This window comes from Sciurus vulgaris, assembly GCF_902686455.1.
Source record: "Sciurus vulgaris genome assembly, chromosome: 9".
Lineage (NCBI taxonomy): Eukaryota > Metazoa > Chordata > Mammalia > Rodentia > Sciuridae > Sciurus > Sciurus vulgaris.
Genome location: NC_136469.1, coordinates 34,854,254 through 34,869,818, shown reverse-complemented (window position 1 = coordinate 34,869,818; position 15,565 = coordinate 34,854,254). Strand labels below are relative to the sequence as shown.

At 33.9% G+C, this 15,565-nt stretch overlaps 1 protein-coding gene across 3 annotated transcripts in view; it reads left to right on the top strand.

Moving 5' to 3' along the window:
• Nucleotides 1–15,565, top strand: part of PDGFC (platelet derived growth factor C) — a 207,514-nt gene that overhangs the window by 104,620 nt on the left and 87,329 nt on the right. For all 3 annotated transcript variants that reach the window (XM_079153535.1, XM_079153534.1, XM_079153536.1), the window contains one exon: nt 6,952–7,147. In XM_079153535.1, coding sequence (XP_079009661.1) covers nt 6,952–7,147 — 196 coding nt within the window. The remainder of the gene's footprint in view (nt 1–6,951; nt 7,148–15,565) is intronic.

Genomic DNA, 15,565 nt, shown 5'->3' with positions numbered 1-15,565 from the left:
TCTACACCCAAAATTGTCTGGTCTCCAAGTGTTGAAAAATGGCTATTGAGTTCACTCTGATCTGCCCGTTAAGAGTGATCCATGCAACAAGGAAAATGGGCTTGTGTTGATTTCCCAGTATACTTCTGGGTAGGGTCAGTTCCACCTTTATCCAGAGTTGCTTCATAGTAATGATGAGGGACCCTGGGGAAAGACTCAGTATTTTAACTTTTCCTAGTGCACATAGGAAGGTTTCCATGCACTTCCCGAACACATTCACCACTATTTCCATAGACTGAGAAGAGAATAATGGTTTAATTCTTACACTTTTTATTATAGTCAGGAGAATGCCATGACTACTACTACTTCTTTTTTTTTTAATGTTAGCATCAGGAAACAGTAAAACTTCTACAAATTTGCTTCTTTTCCTCCCTCTTAAATCAGCCTATAGAAAGAAAGCAGGACTTTTAAATCATTGCCTAAAAAATCACTGCTACTTGCTTAATCGTTTTGATCTTTGTGAGATAGAAATTTTCATAATCCAGTTTTGCATTATGTTTTACATAACATTCTTGTGTTCAAGGGCATCAGGAAACTGGATATTTGTGGTACATTTTCACTCTCATTCTGTTGAAATTAGAATTTGATGGACCGTGTTTCTCCTTCATTTATAAACTGCTTTGTAATTATTTTTATTTTGTACAGTTATCATATCTTTTGAAGTTTTAGGCAAATCTCTGATTATTTCCATTTGATACAAAATAAACTAAGATATCGGGTGACCTGCCTAAAATAACAGATTTTGTCATTCACCAATTCATACTTCAGTTTGAGTAAAATAATTACTGTAATTGTAGCATTTCTCTGAGTGTGATAAATTATAGAGCATGTTCCAATTTTACAAATAAGCAAGCTTAATAAGAAAATGGAAAGTCTTAGTAATGAGTACTCTATGACCTGTCACCTTCAGCTGTAATGTATGTGTAGATTATAACAAATGAACTTGGAGTAGGGTATCAAATGTGAATTAAAGGACTTTAATTGGGGGGGGCAGTCATTGTCAGATCTTCTTATTTTTATTCTGTACAGTCTCTGGAAACTGAGGAATAGAAGATGAAATGTTAAAATAAATGTAAAATTGTTTTCTGCCATGCACCAGGGTATCAAGTTTCCTTATACTATCTATGTGTTAGGTAGTGCCAGGTGCCAGTTACAGAGCTGGATACTAGTTATGGATGTCAGTAAAAACAATTTGCCACCTGGAAGTCATAGCGTTAGAAAAGAAAAAAAGTGAACACGTGCATCATAATTAAAATATACATTACGTTAAAGGAATATAAGTGGGAATCAGTGATTGTGTATGGAAGAAGCTCACATTTGAACCGGTTTTTGTTAGTTGAATATTATGTCACCAGTATGTGCGGTCTAGGAATGGTACTAAATTGCAGACCTAGAAGTGATCACATTAAGAGGACAGGGCTTTATTTTTTGATGTTCTAAGCTCCTGGATAGTTGTTGCCACGCAGGTTCTAGGAGCAGAAATGACTATCATCTGGAATAAGTTCGAGAACCTCAATTGGACATATCCCAAATGATTGTTAGTTTTTGTGGTTTACTTAATATGGCAGTCCCTTCTTGGAATTTGGAAGTAGTTTTGAGGTAAACAAAGCTTGGTTTGTTGATTGTTTTTGTTTTATTTTGATGTTGTGTTAAAGATACGGGAAATGGTAGATTGAACCCATAATAAAACAAAACTAGAGTCTGAGTTTTCTGTCCATTATATTATCTTACTTTTGTATTAATAATTAGAATCAAAAGTATTAAGCATTCTGATAGGTTACTTCTATAGAGATTGAATTGATGGGAGAGAGATTTGTCAGTTTAGAGTTCAAGTGTATCTTGCTTCTGTAGAAAATATGGTTAGGATGAAATTCCTCTGGATTTTCTGGACAAAAAGGAACTAGTTCCTGTGTGTTTGTGTGTATGTGTGTGTGTGCCTTATGATTTTAACCAGCTTTTAAAATGAAGAATAAGATACAGTGGCTATTAATGAAATGCTTTTTACATAATTGCAAACATTGGACTAGTAGAGAGCTCCTTGGGTTCAATCCCTATCACAGTTAAAAAAGAGAACATGTCAGAAACCTTGGCTTGGTTGGGGAAAGTGCTGTCCGGAGATACAAGTCTCCAAGGACACACATTTTTTCCCACTGACTCTCAGAAGGCTGAGGCAGGAGGATTATAAGTTCAAGGCCACCCTCAGCAACTGAGTGAGACCCTAAGCAACTAAGCAAGGTCCCATCTCAAAATTAAAAATTATAAAGGCCTGGTGATGTAGCTCAATGGTAAAGAAACCCTGGGTTCAATCACCAGCACCAGAAAAAAAAAAAAAAAAAAAGAAAAGAAAAAGAAGAGGAGAGGTGAAAAAAGAAAAACAGCATATATTTGGAAATGAACACATCAAAACCTCACCAGACATACGTGAAGTCCACCGGCTTATGGGTGACAGGCTGTTAGTTTCGCCTTTGTGAAACAGAAGCAGAATTATTAAAATTGCAAAACTAAACCAAGATTGGAGACCTGTTTCTTTTTTGCCACGTTCTCATTTCTACACTTTTCTGCTAGGTCAACTTAAAATATTAGAATACAGACAAACTTGAATGCTTTATCTTCTTTATGAGTTATGTTGTCTGGAATCTTCTTTTTTAGTGTTATCTTTTCTAATAGTATAGCATCTTGAAGTATTATAATTTTTATTTCTTTTTATAAATCTCTTACTATTACTCTCTTTCAGCCATAATAAATAAGTATTTAAATGTGTAAACCATGTGTCATGTAAGGCAAACATTTTGGAATTGTTATGATTTTAATTGCTGTTATTTAATACATACAGAGTGTATTATGTCTCTATAATTGAATTGTATGTGTATGTGTATATAGATGTATAATGAACTATTTATAGTATTTACATTATTAATCACTTTTGTTTTCCTTTTTAATATATTTTCTTTCATTTTAATGTTCATTATTCCTACCTTGAGAAGGGTTGGACCACATAATATGACTTTGTGCATAATTATAATTTCCAGAATTTAGTGTTTACATATATTTTCCTTTTATAATCTCTAAGTTGTACAAGATTTATTCTTGTAAATATAAGAATAAATTGTTTTCAGTATACACTGCAAGGATCACGTTGTCAATGTTTCAGTGATTTGACTACAAATGGGTCTTATTTCCTTAGTACGTTGAGTAGTCACAAATATACCGCGTACAAGTTTGAAAAGATGACGATTAAAACAACAGAACTGTTAAGTTCAGCGTCTTATTTTGGTCGAACTTCATGTTTGTTGCTTCTTCTTTCCCTCTTTGTCTTCTTGATTACAGGCCCTAGTTGCTTGAAATTTACATAAAACATTGACAGTCATGTGCAGATCACATGTATTTGGTGGCAAACCTCATTGCATGTTGAGGTGAATTTTTTGGGAGCAGCAATTTAACTGAAAAGAAAATTTACATTTGCTTTTAAACCACAGATAGAAGTTAGATTCTCAAGTCTTTAAATTATGTTTAATTATAGTCAAATGAAGTTATGAATTATAAGGAAAAAAAAGATGTAAACACAAATTTAAGTATATACATTTTAGCTATGAGCAGTTTTTATTGAAGGTATAAAAATAGAATTCAGATAGTTTTCTAGATTGTATATGAAAGAATGAACACAGTTGTTTGTGAAGCTAAGTCATTTGTTTTGGGGCTCAGTGAGTAGATATTATTAGTCCCTCAAATATGAGGGACTAAGAGAATGATAGCTCTTTTTTTTTCTTTTTCTTTTTTTATACCGGAGATTGAACCCAGGGGTGTTTTACCACTGAGCACATCCCCAGCCCCCTTTTTAAAATTTTGAGACAGGAGCTCACTAAGAGGCAGAGGTCCTTATTAGATTGTAGAGGCTGGCTTTAAACTAGTGATCCTGCTGCCTTAGCCTCCCGAGAGGCTGCTGGGATTGTAGATATGTGCCACCACACCTGGCAAGACCTTGTTTTTAAAGGAAATTGTACAGAAAGTTAAAGAATTTAATTTTAATAGTTAATGATCATAATTTCCTTAGTAATGTTACAGTTTGTCAGTATGTGGAGAATCCATCTCACTTCTGTGTTAGAAGATATACTGGTGCTAAATTGTGAGCATAGAAGTAATGACAATTTCATATAAATTCTTATTGTCAACAGTAAAATTGTATTAGCATCTAGTGAGAGGGAACATGTTACTAAAAAAATTGCTTACTGCTCAAGAAAATTTAGACATTGAGAAGAAAGGCAGCATTAGATTATGTAATTTAAAAGTCACAAATACAGCTTGTTAAAATAGTTTTGAGTTGTGTAAGGATAAAACAGGTCATTTCTTAACCTTACCTTCTAGGTAGTTCATGACTTTTGACATGAAGTCTCTTAAATTCAAGCAGTTTCTCAGAGTCATTTATCAATGTGAAATAATGTTAACATATTTTGCCTAGCATGAATACCAAAAGAAAAGTGGGTGTAATTACTGTAATTATTGCTGGAGATTGGAACACAAAGAAATACTTTCAATCTAAGCAGCTTTCCACAACAATAGAATGGGTATTTGTTTTCTAATACTACAGAAGATATTATCACAACTTTTGCAGCTTAAAATTGCCTTTGTTAATTCTCCTGTCCACACATCAGAGGTGAAGGCCTCTTGTGACTGCGTTCTTGCTCAGGGTTTCAGGAGACTAAAATCAAAGTATCAACCAGACGAGGCTCATTTCTAGAGGCTTTGAAAAGAATGTGTGTCTAGGTTCTTTGAGATGGCAGGTGTTTTAGGACTGAGGTCCTCCTTCCTTGTCAGTCTACCCTTAGCTTCTAGAAGCTTCTCACATCCCTTGCCACATAGCCTCCTCCATTTTCAAAACCAGCAACAAAAACTCTCTCTCCTTTTGACTCTCCCTCATGCTCTGACTTCTCTGAGTTTAAGAAGGACCCAACTTCCTTTATGGGCTCACTCGATTAGATTAGGCCCACTTAAATCACCTGCCTCTTGATTGAGTTAAAGTCAACTAACCAGTTCGTGGGAGCAATAGCCCATGGGTTGCCCACTCCAGGGAGAGGTTTATTGAGAGATGAGGAATGTTGGGGATCATCTTAGATTTCCTCCTATCGCTTAGGAAGTGTAATGTCTGGTGTGCAATTAGTAAGCTTAAGATACTGAGTAGGGAAACAGAGAACTAGGAAATTCATTCGTTAAAAGGGAATTAAGTCATGGCAAATGAAAGCAACTGAAAAGAGGAAAGGGGAGAAAACTATAATAGAAACAAAGAAGAAAAACGTGGAGGGTAAAATACGACAGTTTAATAGACCTTACTAAATTTGTATTGAAGTTTGAAGGGAAAGAATGAGAGGAAATGAGTTAAAAGAGTTTTATCCTATTTCTGTTAAGTAAATATAAATATGACATTGGATGTTGGGAGAGGGGGAAAGGAATAATAATATTCTTATCTCTCTATAACCTAACTGCAAACACAATGTTCAGTGTTGTGCAGTATATCTCTAAGCCATGAAAATGAGCGCAGAATTGCTGTGGTGAAATCTGTTCTTATGAAATTATGAGTGTATAAATTTTGACCCAGAATATTGACTGTTAGATATCTTGTTGTGAATATTTCATTATATGCATTGCAGTTTGAAGGAACAGAAGAAATGAATAAACACCCCATTATGTGTTTGGGGTGCAGTTTAGGGTTTTAAAAGTTTATAAAATCGCACTGCAAATTGAATGAAGGATAGTTTAAAAGTTCTATCACAATTATTATTATTAGCGTGTAGTCTTCTTAAATGTACTTTCATGGCCTGAAGACAATAGCTGTCTTACTTCTTGTGTTTTTTTTTTTTTTTTTTTTTTTTTTTTTTTAGTTAGAGAATGACTGCTCATTTGACTAATATCCATTAAGAATTTTCACTTATTGACTGTCAAATAGGTGGGTATAAAAACCCATTTATTTCAGCAATGTTAATTTACCCTTCCCCTGAATTCTTTCCCCAACATTCTAATCAAAGGAAAGATGTTGTTAACAACATAATTTAGTGGATGGAAAATAATTCAAGATGTAAAAATAATGTAGGCCTAATAATCTTGGAAGCTATTTCTCACTATCCCCTGAAAAATTCAAAATTCATGTGAGTATATTAAGGCTCTGAGATGTTCTGCAAAATTTCCTATATTTTAAATATCTTTGATTAGTGCTTATTATTTCCCTAATAACAACAAGTAAAGATCATAATTTGACCTCATTTTACATTTGAAGTTCATTTAGTAGTTCTAGTTGATGTGAATGCGTAAGGATCAGGTAAAAAAAAAAAACCTTTAAATGGCATGTGGTGTGGTGTGCTGATTGACATTTAATAGATCAATAAGAAAAGGAAATAGTTCTTTCATTTCTGCCTCTTTTATCCTCACATTTCTTTTTCTTCAACTAGTTCATATTTTCTCACATTTATTATTAATGCAAACTTTTAAATTACTAATTCCCAATAGCTCTGCAGCTATTTTACAACTAGGATACATTAATCATTGTTTGCATTTTAAAAATCAAAAGTATATAAAGCTTATTTTTATTGTAATATGGTTTATATTTGATAATTTCTTGGTGATTTAAATCTTAACTCAGCTTCATTGTGATTTTTGGATTCCAGGGAAGTGGTTATTGACATTTCAGTAATTAGATTTAAAAAGATAAATTTACTATATACATAGGATTTTATTTAATAATATTGAAATAACTCTTTTTTTGGATGAGTTTTGAAAAGAGGGGTGCTTGTTTTATATTGTTTATAAGTGTACTGAACACTTGTTTGGGTTAAAATGTGAATAGTGAAAAACACTTATTTTGAAACCTATAATTTTCGAAATGTCTGTTTTAAAAGTATGTCTATCTCTATGTTTTTCCTTTAGGAGTACAAAATCCCCAGCATGAGAGAATTATTACTGTGTCTACAAATGGGAGTATTCACAGCCCAAGGTTTCCTCATACTTACCCAAGAAATATGGTCTTGGTATGGAGATTAGTAGCAGTGGAGGAAAATGTGTGGATACAGCTTACATTTGATGAAAGATTTGGGCTGGAAGACCCAGAAGATGACATATGCAAGTAAGTTAGCATATTTGCCTTGGAATTCCAACAGAACTTAACAACTATTGTCTTTCAGATTTCTTCCTTGATGTGATTTTAAATGCCACTTTTTGTTTTGATTTTTTGATGATCCAAGAAAGTTACCACCTTATTTATGCTCTATTTCATTTGGTCTTCATTTAAAATGAGAAGAAACTTAAATACACATATACGGTTATTACTGTTGTATTTCTAAAGTGACTTGTGTTAATTTTTGGTAAAAAGTGTGTAAAGTATGAAATTATTTAAAATAAGGAATGGAGAATTAAAGTCTATATAAAGGAATGTAGTTGTGCCAGAAAACCTAAATTAACATTAGTGCTAATAATTTAACTTTGAGCTTCCCGACAGACAAATCAATAAGAGAGTTACTAAAAGGAAAAGCTGTATTTGGGTATATATTATCTAGATACACCTAGTGATACGTGGTACATAGTGATACATGATACATATATATGGTACACACACACGGGACTAAGAATTTTGAATATTTCATCACAAAGAAGGAATACAGTTCTGAAAGCAGAATTTGAAGTTTAAGTTAACATTAGGCCTTAGGTTGGAATTCATCGTAATTCTCCTAGCAGCATCCGTGAACCAAAGTCAGCTGGAATGTTTCACCCACGCAAAAGACCACCTACTGCATGTCATACAAATATTACTCTTCAAATCCCATATGAATACACTTGTCAAGGTTGGGTGGTCTTATAGAAGATTTTTCACTTCAGTAGCATTTGTGTATCATGAAAATATTTTACTTGAACTTTGTTGCAGGGTCCTTTATTTTTCTCTTTGATATACAAGTTAAAAGAGAATTTTTATTTTATCATACAATACAGATAAATATTTCAGTATTGATGAAATAAACTTTGTACTTGCTGTCATCACAATTTTTATCTTTGGCATTTACATACTATTTTTCACATTTCTTCTTTCAGTGACTACATTTCATATTATTTTTTTTCCTTACATCTATGATTTTAGACTTCCAGAAATAGGAGCTAGGCTAACCATCTTCAGAAGACAGTGTTATTCATCCCTTCATCCCACAGATAAGGAAAGAGAGGCCAGGGACGTGAGCTAGCAGCACTAGATCTCATTTACATTTTGTAACTAAGCAAATGCTAAAACTAACTTTTCCTTATACCTCTGAGGGGGATTTTCTACCATGTTAAAGCATCCTCTTATTTACTTTTCATAAACAAGATCTCATAGTCTTGTTAAAAATTGTGTAGGATCTAAGATTTTGCCCTACTTGCAAAGTAGTAGTTGTGTCCACCAAAGTTTCATGGACATTAGCAGAAGACAGAGACTTCTTGCTCAGAGACAATGGTGGTTGCTAGAATATTAGCAGTTTCTTGTGCTTTTTTCCTGAGTTCCATTTCCCACAGATCAGTACCAGGAGGGCCCATGTGACAACTTCTCACCTAAATGGTTGTGTTATAGAAAGGAAGCATAATATATGTGTGTACATATTTATGTGTGTATATTGTACATTATTAAATAATAAAAATTAGACTATCATTCCTGCATGTCATAAGTAATGTGTGACACAGCTTTACCCAGAATGTGACTCAACTTTAGAAAAGTGATCCTTCCAGTAATTTTGAGGTCCCCTTTTCATGCTTCTCCCTGATTACCCTTGTGTCTGCAAATAGAATCATTGTCCTAAATTCTTCACCTATTTCCCTGATTTTTTCTATAGTTTTAAATGTGTGTATTTTCCAGTGTACTGTTCTATGATACACATTTTATTGTTAGCCTGTTTTAGAATATGTATCGGTGGATTTATATTACATGATATTTGGGTGACTTTATTCATATTTCAAAACAAAAAAACCCTAATAGCATTATGTTTTTAAAATTAGTTCATGTTGATGCACATAGTTTAGGTCACTTGTTTTCCTTGATGTCTAATGTTCCTCTGTATAACTAATCAACCTTTTCTGTCTCTCTTCTACTTTGGAGAACATTTGGCTTATTTCCAATTCTCCTGTGTACAAATGCAAGAAAATTTGTCTGTATCTAAGAATAGTTAGACTGCAGTCTTAAGATACTTATATTTTTGACTTTATTAGGTAAACTTTAGTTATTTTAAAAGTGACCAGTTTACACATTTACCAAAAAGACACAAAAATTTGTTGTACTCCATTCTTACCAATGTTAGATATGTCTTTTTAAAATTTCTAGTAATATGAAATTGTATCTTATCATCTAGTTGAATTCATTTTCTTGGTTACTAAAGGGGCTGCAAAATTTTCATATTTATTATTGGTCATTCTTGTTTCTTTTTCTCTGAAATGTCTGGTCACCTCTATTGTCTAGTTTTCATTTTTCTGTTTGGTTACCTAAATTTTTCCCTTTCACATTTACATCCGTGTTCCACTGAATTGGTTTTTGTTTGTGGTCTGTAACTTTTCTTTAGGGTGTCTAGGAGCATCCCATCAACACTGATTGACCAAGAGGTGCAAAGCCAGATTTCTTCCTATGATCTGATCTGTTCTGCACTCAATTCTTTTCCTTTGATAGTTTATGTGAATCTTAATTGAATGACACTGTTTTAATTAGTTTTTACTTCATAAATGCTTATGGTAGGGGAAGCCTAACCTCATTTCTTTTTTGGGGTGGAACATTTTGACTACTTTGACTTTCAATATATTCTTTAGATAATAATAATGGTTCTTATTATCCTTGATAATTTTACACTTCTTCATTTATTGGGGTCTTCTTTTATATCTAAATATAAAATTGAAAATTTTATTTATGAAGATGTTGAACATCAATTATTTAGATTTATTTCTAGATTACTAATGAATTGTTGCTAAGCATCTCTTTTTGAAAACTATGTTTGCTAATTGTATATTACTGGTGTATAGAAATGCAATTTTTTCGTGTTGATCTTTTATCTGGCAAAGTTGTTAAGCTCTTTTATTCCTTATAATAATTGTTCTGGGAATTATTTTGGATTTATGCAAAAAATCATTTGGGTTGTGAAAAGAAAAAAAGGATTTCTTTCCTCCTTTGTGTTCTTTTACTCTTTCTTTTCCAATTCTTTTTAGGCAGTTGATTGTGTTATTAGGCCACTATCTACTTGCCTGGGTTAGGCAGTTTGCCTTTTCAAAAGCAATTTAAAATTTGGAAGAACTTTGGATTTACAGAATGTAGAAAAGAGAATACAGAAAGTTTCCATATACACCTAACCCGGTTCCTCCAATTTTAGCATCTCACAGGACAACGGTACATTTGCATAATTAAGAATTTAACACTTGCATAACACTATTAACTAAACTACAGTCTTTAATTGGATGCTAGCAATTTTTCCACTTCATATCCCTTTCAGGATATGCACATTGCATTTAATTGTAATGTCTCTTTACAATCTGAATTTGTACAATCTGAACTCTGTTAAGTTTCTCCCTTGTGTTTTATGACTTGACAATTTTGAAGAGTGCTGGTCAGGTTTTTTTTTTTTTTTTTTTTTTTAAGAATGTCCCTCAGTTTAGATTTTGCAGATCTTTTCTCATGATTGCACTGAAGTTATGAGTTTGGAGGGAGAATTCCAAAGGTCATTTGTCCTTGTTGTCATACCAGAAGGCACATGTTGTCAATCTCACTTATCTGTGATGATGTGATGATGTTAACCTTGTTACTTAGGTATGGCATTATCTTCGGGGTTTTTCCCTGGTAATGTAATGTATTTCACTTTCTAGACTGTTATTTGGAGTTATATAACTAAGTCTTATCTGCCCTCAAGGAGATAAAACTCCACCTCTTAAATGTCTTTAATAAAGAAGGTTTTGTGTTGCTTGCCTTCTTTCCTTCCTTCCTTCCTTCCTTCCTTCCTTCCTTCCTTCCTTCCTTCCTTCCTTCCTTCCTTCCTTCCTTCCTTTCTTACCTCTTCCTTTAAGATTTTTGTAATATTTATTGTATGTTTTAAAATCACATGTAATATAGAAGTTAGGTTTTTTCAGTCCTGACAATTCAATCCAGGAGTGTTCTATGAATGAGCTACATACCCATACCTCTTTATTTTTAATGTTAAGACAGGATCTTCCTAAGTTGGGAAGTGTGGTTCAACATTTGTGATCCTCCTGCCTCAGCTTCCAGGTTACCTGAGATCTCACATGTGCCCCACCATGCCCGGCTAGAAACAATACATACACACACAAACACACTTGACTTTCTAAGAATGCATTTTTATTATAGATTTCTAAATTAATTGTGTTTTGGATAAAGATTTTAGCCTATTTGTATTATTTGGAGTTTAAAATTTGCTTTGGAAATATAATTATTCCCAATATGTTTAAAAAGGATGCATGTTCTTCAGTTGTGGGGTATAGAAGTCTATACATCCATTACATCAATTTTGGCAATTTTGCTGCTCATTGTATCTGAATATTCCCTTATTTTGTTTCTCCTTGATATGTCTTCTTAACATATCATCTTTCTGAGAGACATGTTTTAAATTTTCCTAGTACAGGACAAATAGATCAGTTTCACATTGTAGGTGTGTTAATATGTGCCTTATGTCTTTAAACATTATATTATTCAGTGCATATGCTAAGCTGTGTGACCTTGTTTACCTTTATTAATGATTTGTTTTTGCTTCAAAGTATAATATGCCTAATATTAATGCTGCTACAGCAGGTCTCTGGTTACCTTCTGCCTTGCTGTCTTGTTTTTGTGTGTATATGCATGTTAGAATGTGTGTCTTCCTGTGTGTTGACTGTCTTTTCTGAAAGGTATATGAGTAGAATCAAAACGAAAGATTCAGTGAAAATAGCTTCATATTTTCATTATGAAATTTAATCTAGTACATTGATTTTTTATGGGTATTTGGATTCTGTTCCATTACTTATTTTGAAGGTCTTGTTTATATCAGTTTTTCCGTTTTTTTAGTTTTCTGTCTTGCGTTCATTTAGTTTGTCTTCTTATTCCATTTCTTTCTTTTCTACAAATTTAGAAAACATACATCAATTTCTATGTTTGATTACCACCATAGAACTGTATGTTTAACAAAATAACATTCAAATTTGAACAATGTTTATTTTACCCTCTTCCCACTATATGAATTTATTTTCCTGGGACAACTCTGTTCGCCCTCCCAAAACTGATCCCAGTGTCCCCTGAAATACGAGAAAGGCAAACAGATCCAGAATTGCACAGAGCATGATCTACTGGGGACTGACAGAAGTGTGGTCCTAGGTGACAACAAGACCAGTAGATCTCTCAGATTGGGTCAGAAGGAGGCGGTGTGGTGAGTGGGCAGGACAGAAGTTATTTTACTCAAGCTGGAATGTACCTGGTTTACCTTAAACTAACATCAGACTTCAGACACATTCCTGGCACTTCTGGTGTCACAGTCCGGTTGTATCACCCGTGTTATTCTGGTTTTTGTTGCTGTGACCAAAATACCTGAAAAGAACACTTTAGAGGAGGAATCGCTTACTTTGGTCCATGGTTTTAGAAGTTTAGTCCATGGTTGGCTGACTTCATATCTCTATGCCTGAGGTGATGCAGAAGATTATGGCAGAAGGCCATGGCCTAGGAAAGCTTCTTGGCTCATGGCTTCCATGAAGCAGGGAGAGCTCCACTCACCACAGACAAAATGTAAAAATGTAAAGTTAGCACACTCCAGTGACCTATTTCCACCAGCTACCTTCTACCTTCCTACAGTTACCACCAATCCATTAATCAGATTGATCCACTGTTTAGGTTAATGCTTGCATAACCTAATCGCTTCACCTCTGCACATTCTTGTCATTGTCTCACATATGATTTTTGGGGGAACACCTCATGTCTAAACCATAACAGCCATGCACACCACTCTGAGGGTTTTGTTTAATTATAGTATGCTGGGGAACCTGTGCAGCAGAAACCAGTCAGGGTTACTCAGGGTCAATCATGGTGGTCATCGCTCAGAAGGACCTCAGTCAATGTGAATTCCTATGATCTGAGGATGAACATTTTTACCTTAGAACATATTAATTACTGTTGATTGCCAGCTACCCAGTTATTGTGCATCATGTTGGTAGAATAGAACTATACCATGTTACGGAGAATACCACCTGCACAGCTGTGGTAGTATACAAGAGAGGAAAAACAACACCAGATTTTGTTAATTTGAAGTTACTTTTAAGGAGATCTTTTATTTTGGGGACCTCCTTGGATAGAAAGAATTTAGATATCATAGTTTAGAATTGGTGGAAACAGCAAAGCAAGGGTAAGGTAACGAGGCCTGAGTTCAGCAATGTTGGTTCTGTTGATGCTTTCAATGGAAGGAGTTAGTGCTTCTCTGAGGAAGGTTTGTAGAGAACAGTAATGTTTTTCGCTGGACAAGAGTCTCCTGGATTCTACTGAAGATATGAATAGTCAAATCATGTTACTGTATGTAATCAATAGGGTGGGGCATTGATTTTAGTCCTTTATGAGTGAACTCCTATTGGTTCTCTCCAAGATCATTTCTATACCTGATCTACTTGCAGATTTACTGAGGATATTAATTTTCTGTTTTTTTTAACTGAAAAAATGGTTTATGTTACTGCATTATAATCCATTTTTCTCTATATTTCTCTGTTCAGAGCCAGCTATTTCTTCGTACATTTCACAAATTGTTCACGGGATTATTTTAGTTCTTTATGTACTATCTTAAAAAGAAGTTTCTTGAGTGAAAGACTGTTGGTATTCAGCACTTAGTAATTACTTATTTGTAAATGTCTTTATTTTACCTTTATTTTTAGATATTAATCAGATTGAAAATCACATTTTATTGTTTTTCCACTAGCAATAGGACTTTGAACCAGATGAGTAGAATTTACAATTGTTCAAATTTTAGGCAGCCCATATTGCTACAAAATTGCCTTAGTAAAGTCTGTGGAACACCATATATAAGTTCTAGCCTCTGCCTTGCTGTATCACCTGTAAAGAAAATAGCTACCTATTTTATAAGAATGATATGTGATTCAGAATAAAAAATACCTATATGGAATATGCCTAGGAACTGTAAATCATGATGCAAATTAAAGGTTCATATTACCAGTTTTTAAAAATGAAAAAAAAAAAAAGAAAGAAAATTGAATTTTGTGTGTGTGAAGTGTTTTGTCAAAGCCTTGGACATACCATTCCCCGCCTCATGGCTGTTGAGAAGTCTGTCATCAGATTCAATTGCTGCCATATCACTGTGGTCTCCACTGAGGGTTACTCTTTACAAAGAGACCTGCGTGGGTGGCAGAGGAGAAAGGGAAGGGGCAGGTTTACATCCCTCTCCAGGTTTCTCTGGTAACCCCTGTGGCTCCATAAACTTTTCTGCGCTCACCAGAGCTCAGCAGAAACCCCAGGAATCCGGCATATTTGCCTCACTGAAATCTCAAATTCTTACATTTGTTGGTCCTCCAAACAATTATCAAATTCTCATGATAGTCGAGTATTACATTAAAAACCAGTTTTCTTTCATTTATACAGCAGTTTTACTTACTATATTTCTTGTAATATAACGAAGAGGAATTTCTCTGCTTAACTATGTCTACCACATGACTGGAATGTAGATGGTTGTCAAGCAAAATAAAGTGTTTCATGATAGGGTCTGGTACCATTAAGTTCAAGTTCAAATTTGCTGTTTAAAAAAAAAAAAAATGACAAGAAGAACAGAGCAACACCAAAAGTAGTAGAAGACAGGAAATAGTTAAAATCAGAGCTGAGATCAATGAAATTGAAACAAAAGAAACTATCAAAAAAATTGACAAAATAAAGTTGGTTCTTTGAAAAAATAAACAAAATTGATAAACCTTTAGCCACACTAACAAAGAGAAAGAGAGAGAAAACCCAAATTATTAAAATTGAGAATGAACAAGGAAATATCACAATAGACACGATTGAAATAAAAAAAACATAATTAGAAGCTATTTTGAAAATCTACACTCCAACAAAATAGAAAATCTTGAAGACATCAACAGGTTTCTAGAGACATATGAATTACCTAAACTGAACCAGGAGGACATACACAATTTAAATACATCAATTTCAAGCAATGAAATAGAAGAAGTCATCAAAAGCCTACCAACAAAGAAAAGTCCAGGACCAGATGGGTTCTCAGCCGAGTTCTACAAAACCTTTAAAGAAGAGCTCATTCCAATACTTCCCAAAGTATTTCATGAAATAGAAGAGGGAACCCTGATACCAAACTCATTCTATGAAGCCAATATAACCCTGATACCTAAACCAGACAGAGATACATCAAGGAAAGAAAACTTCAGACCAATATCCTTAATGAACATTGATGCAAAAATTCTCAAAAAAATCTTAGCAAATCACTCCAAAAAATATATTAAAAAGATAGTGCACCACGATCAAGTGGGTTTTATCCCAGGGATGCAAGGTTGGTTCAACATTTGGAAATCA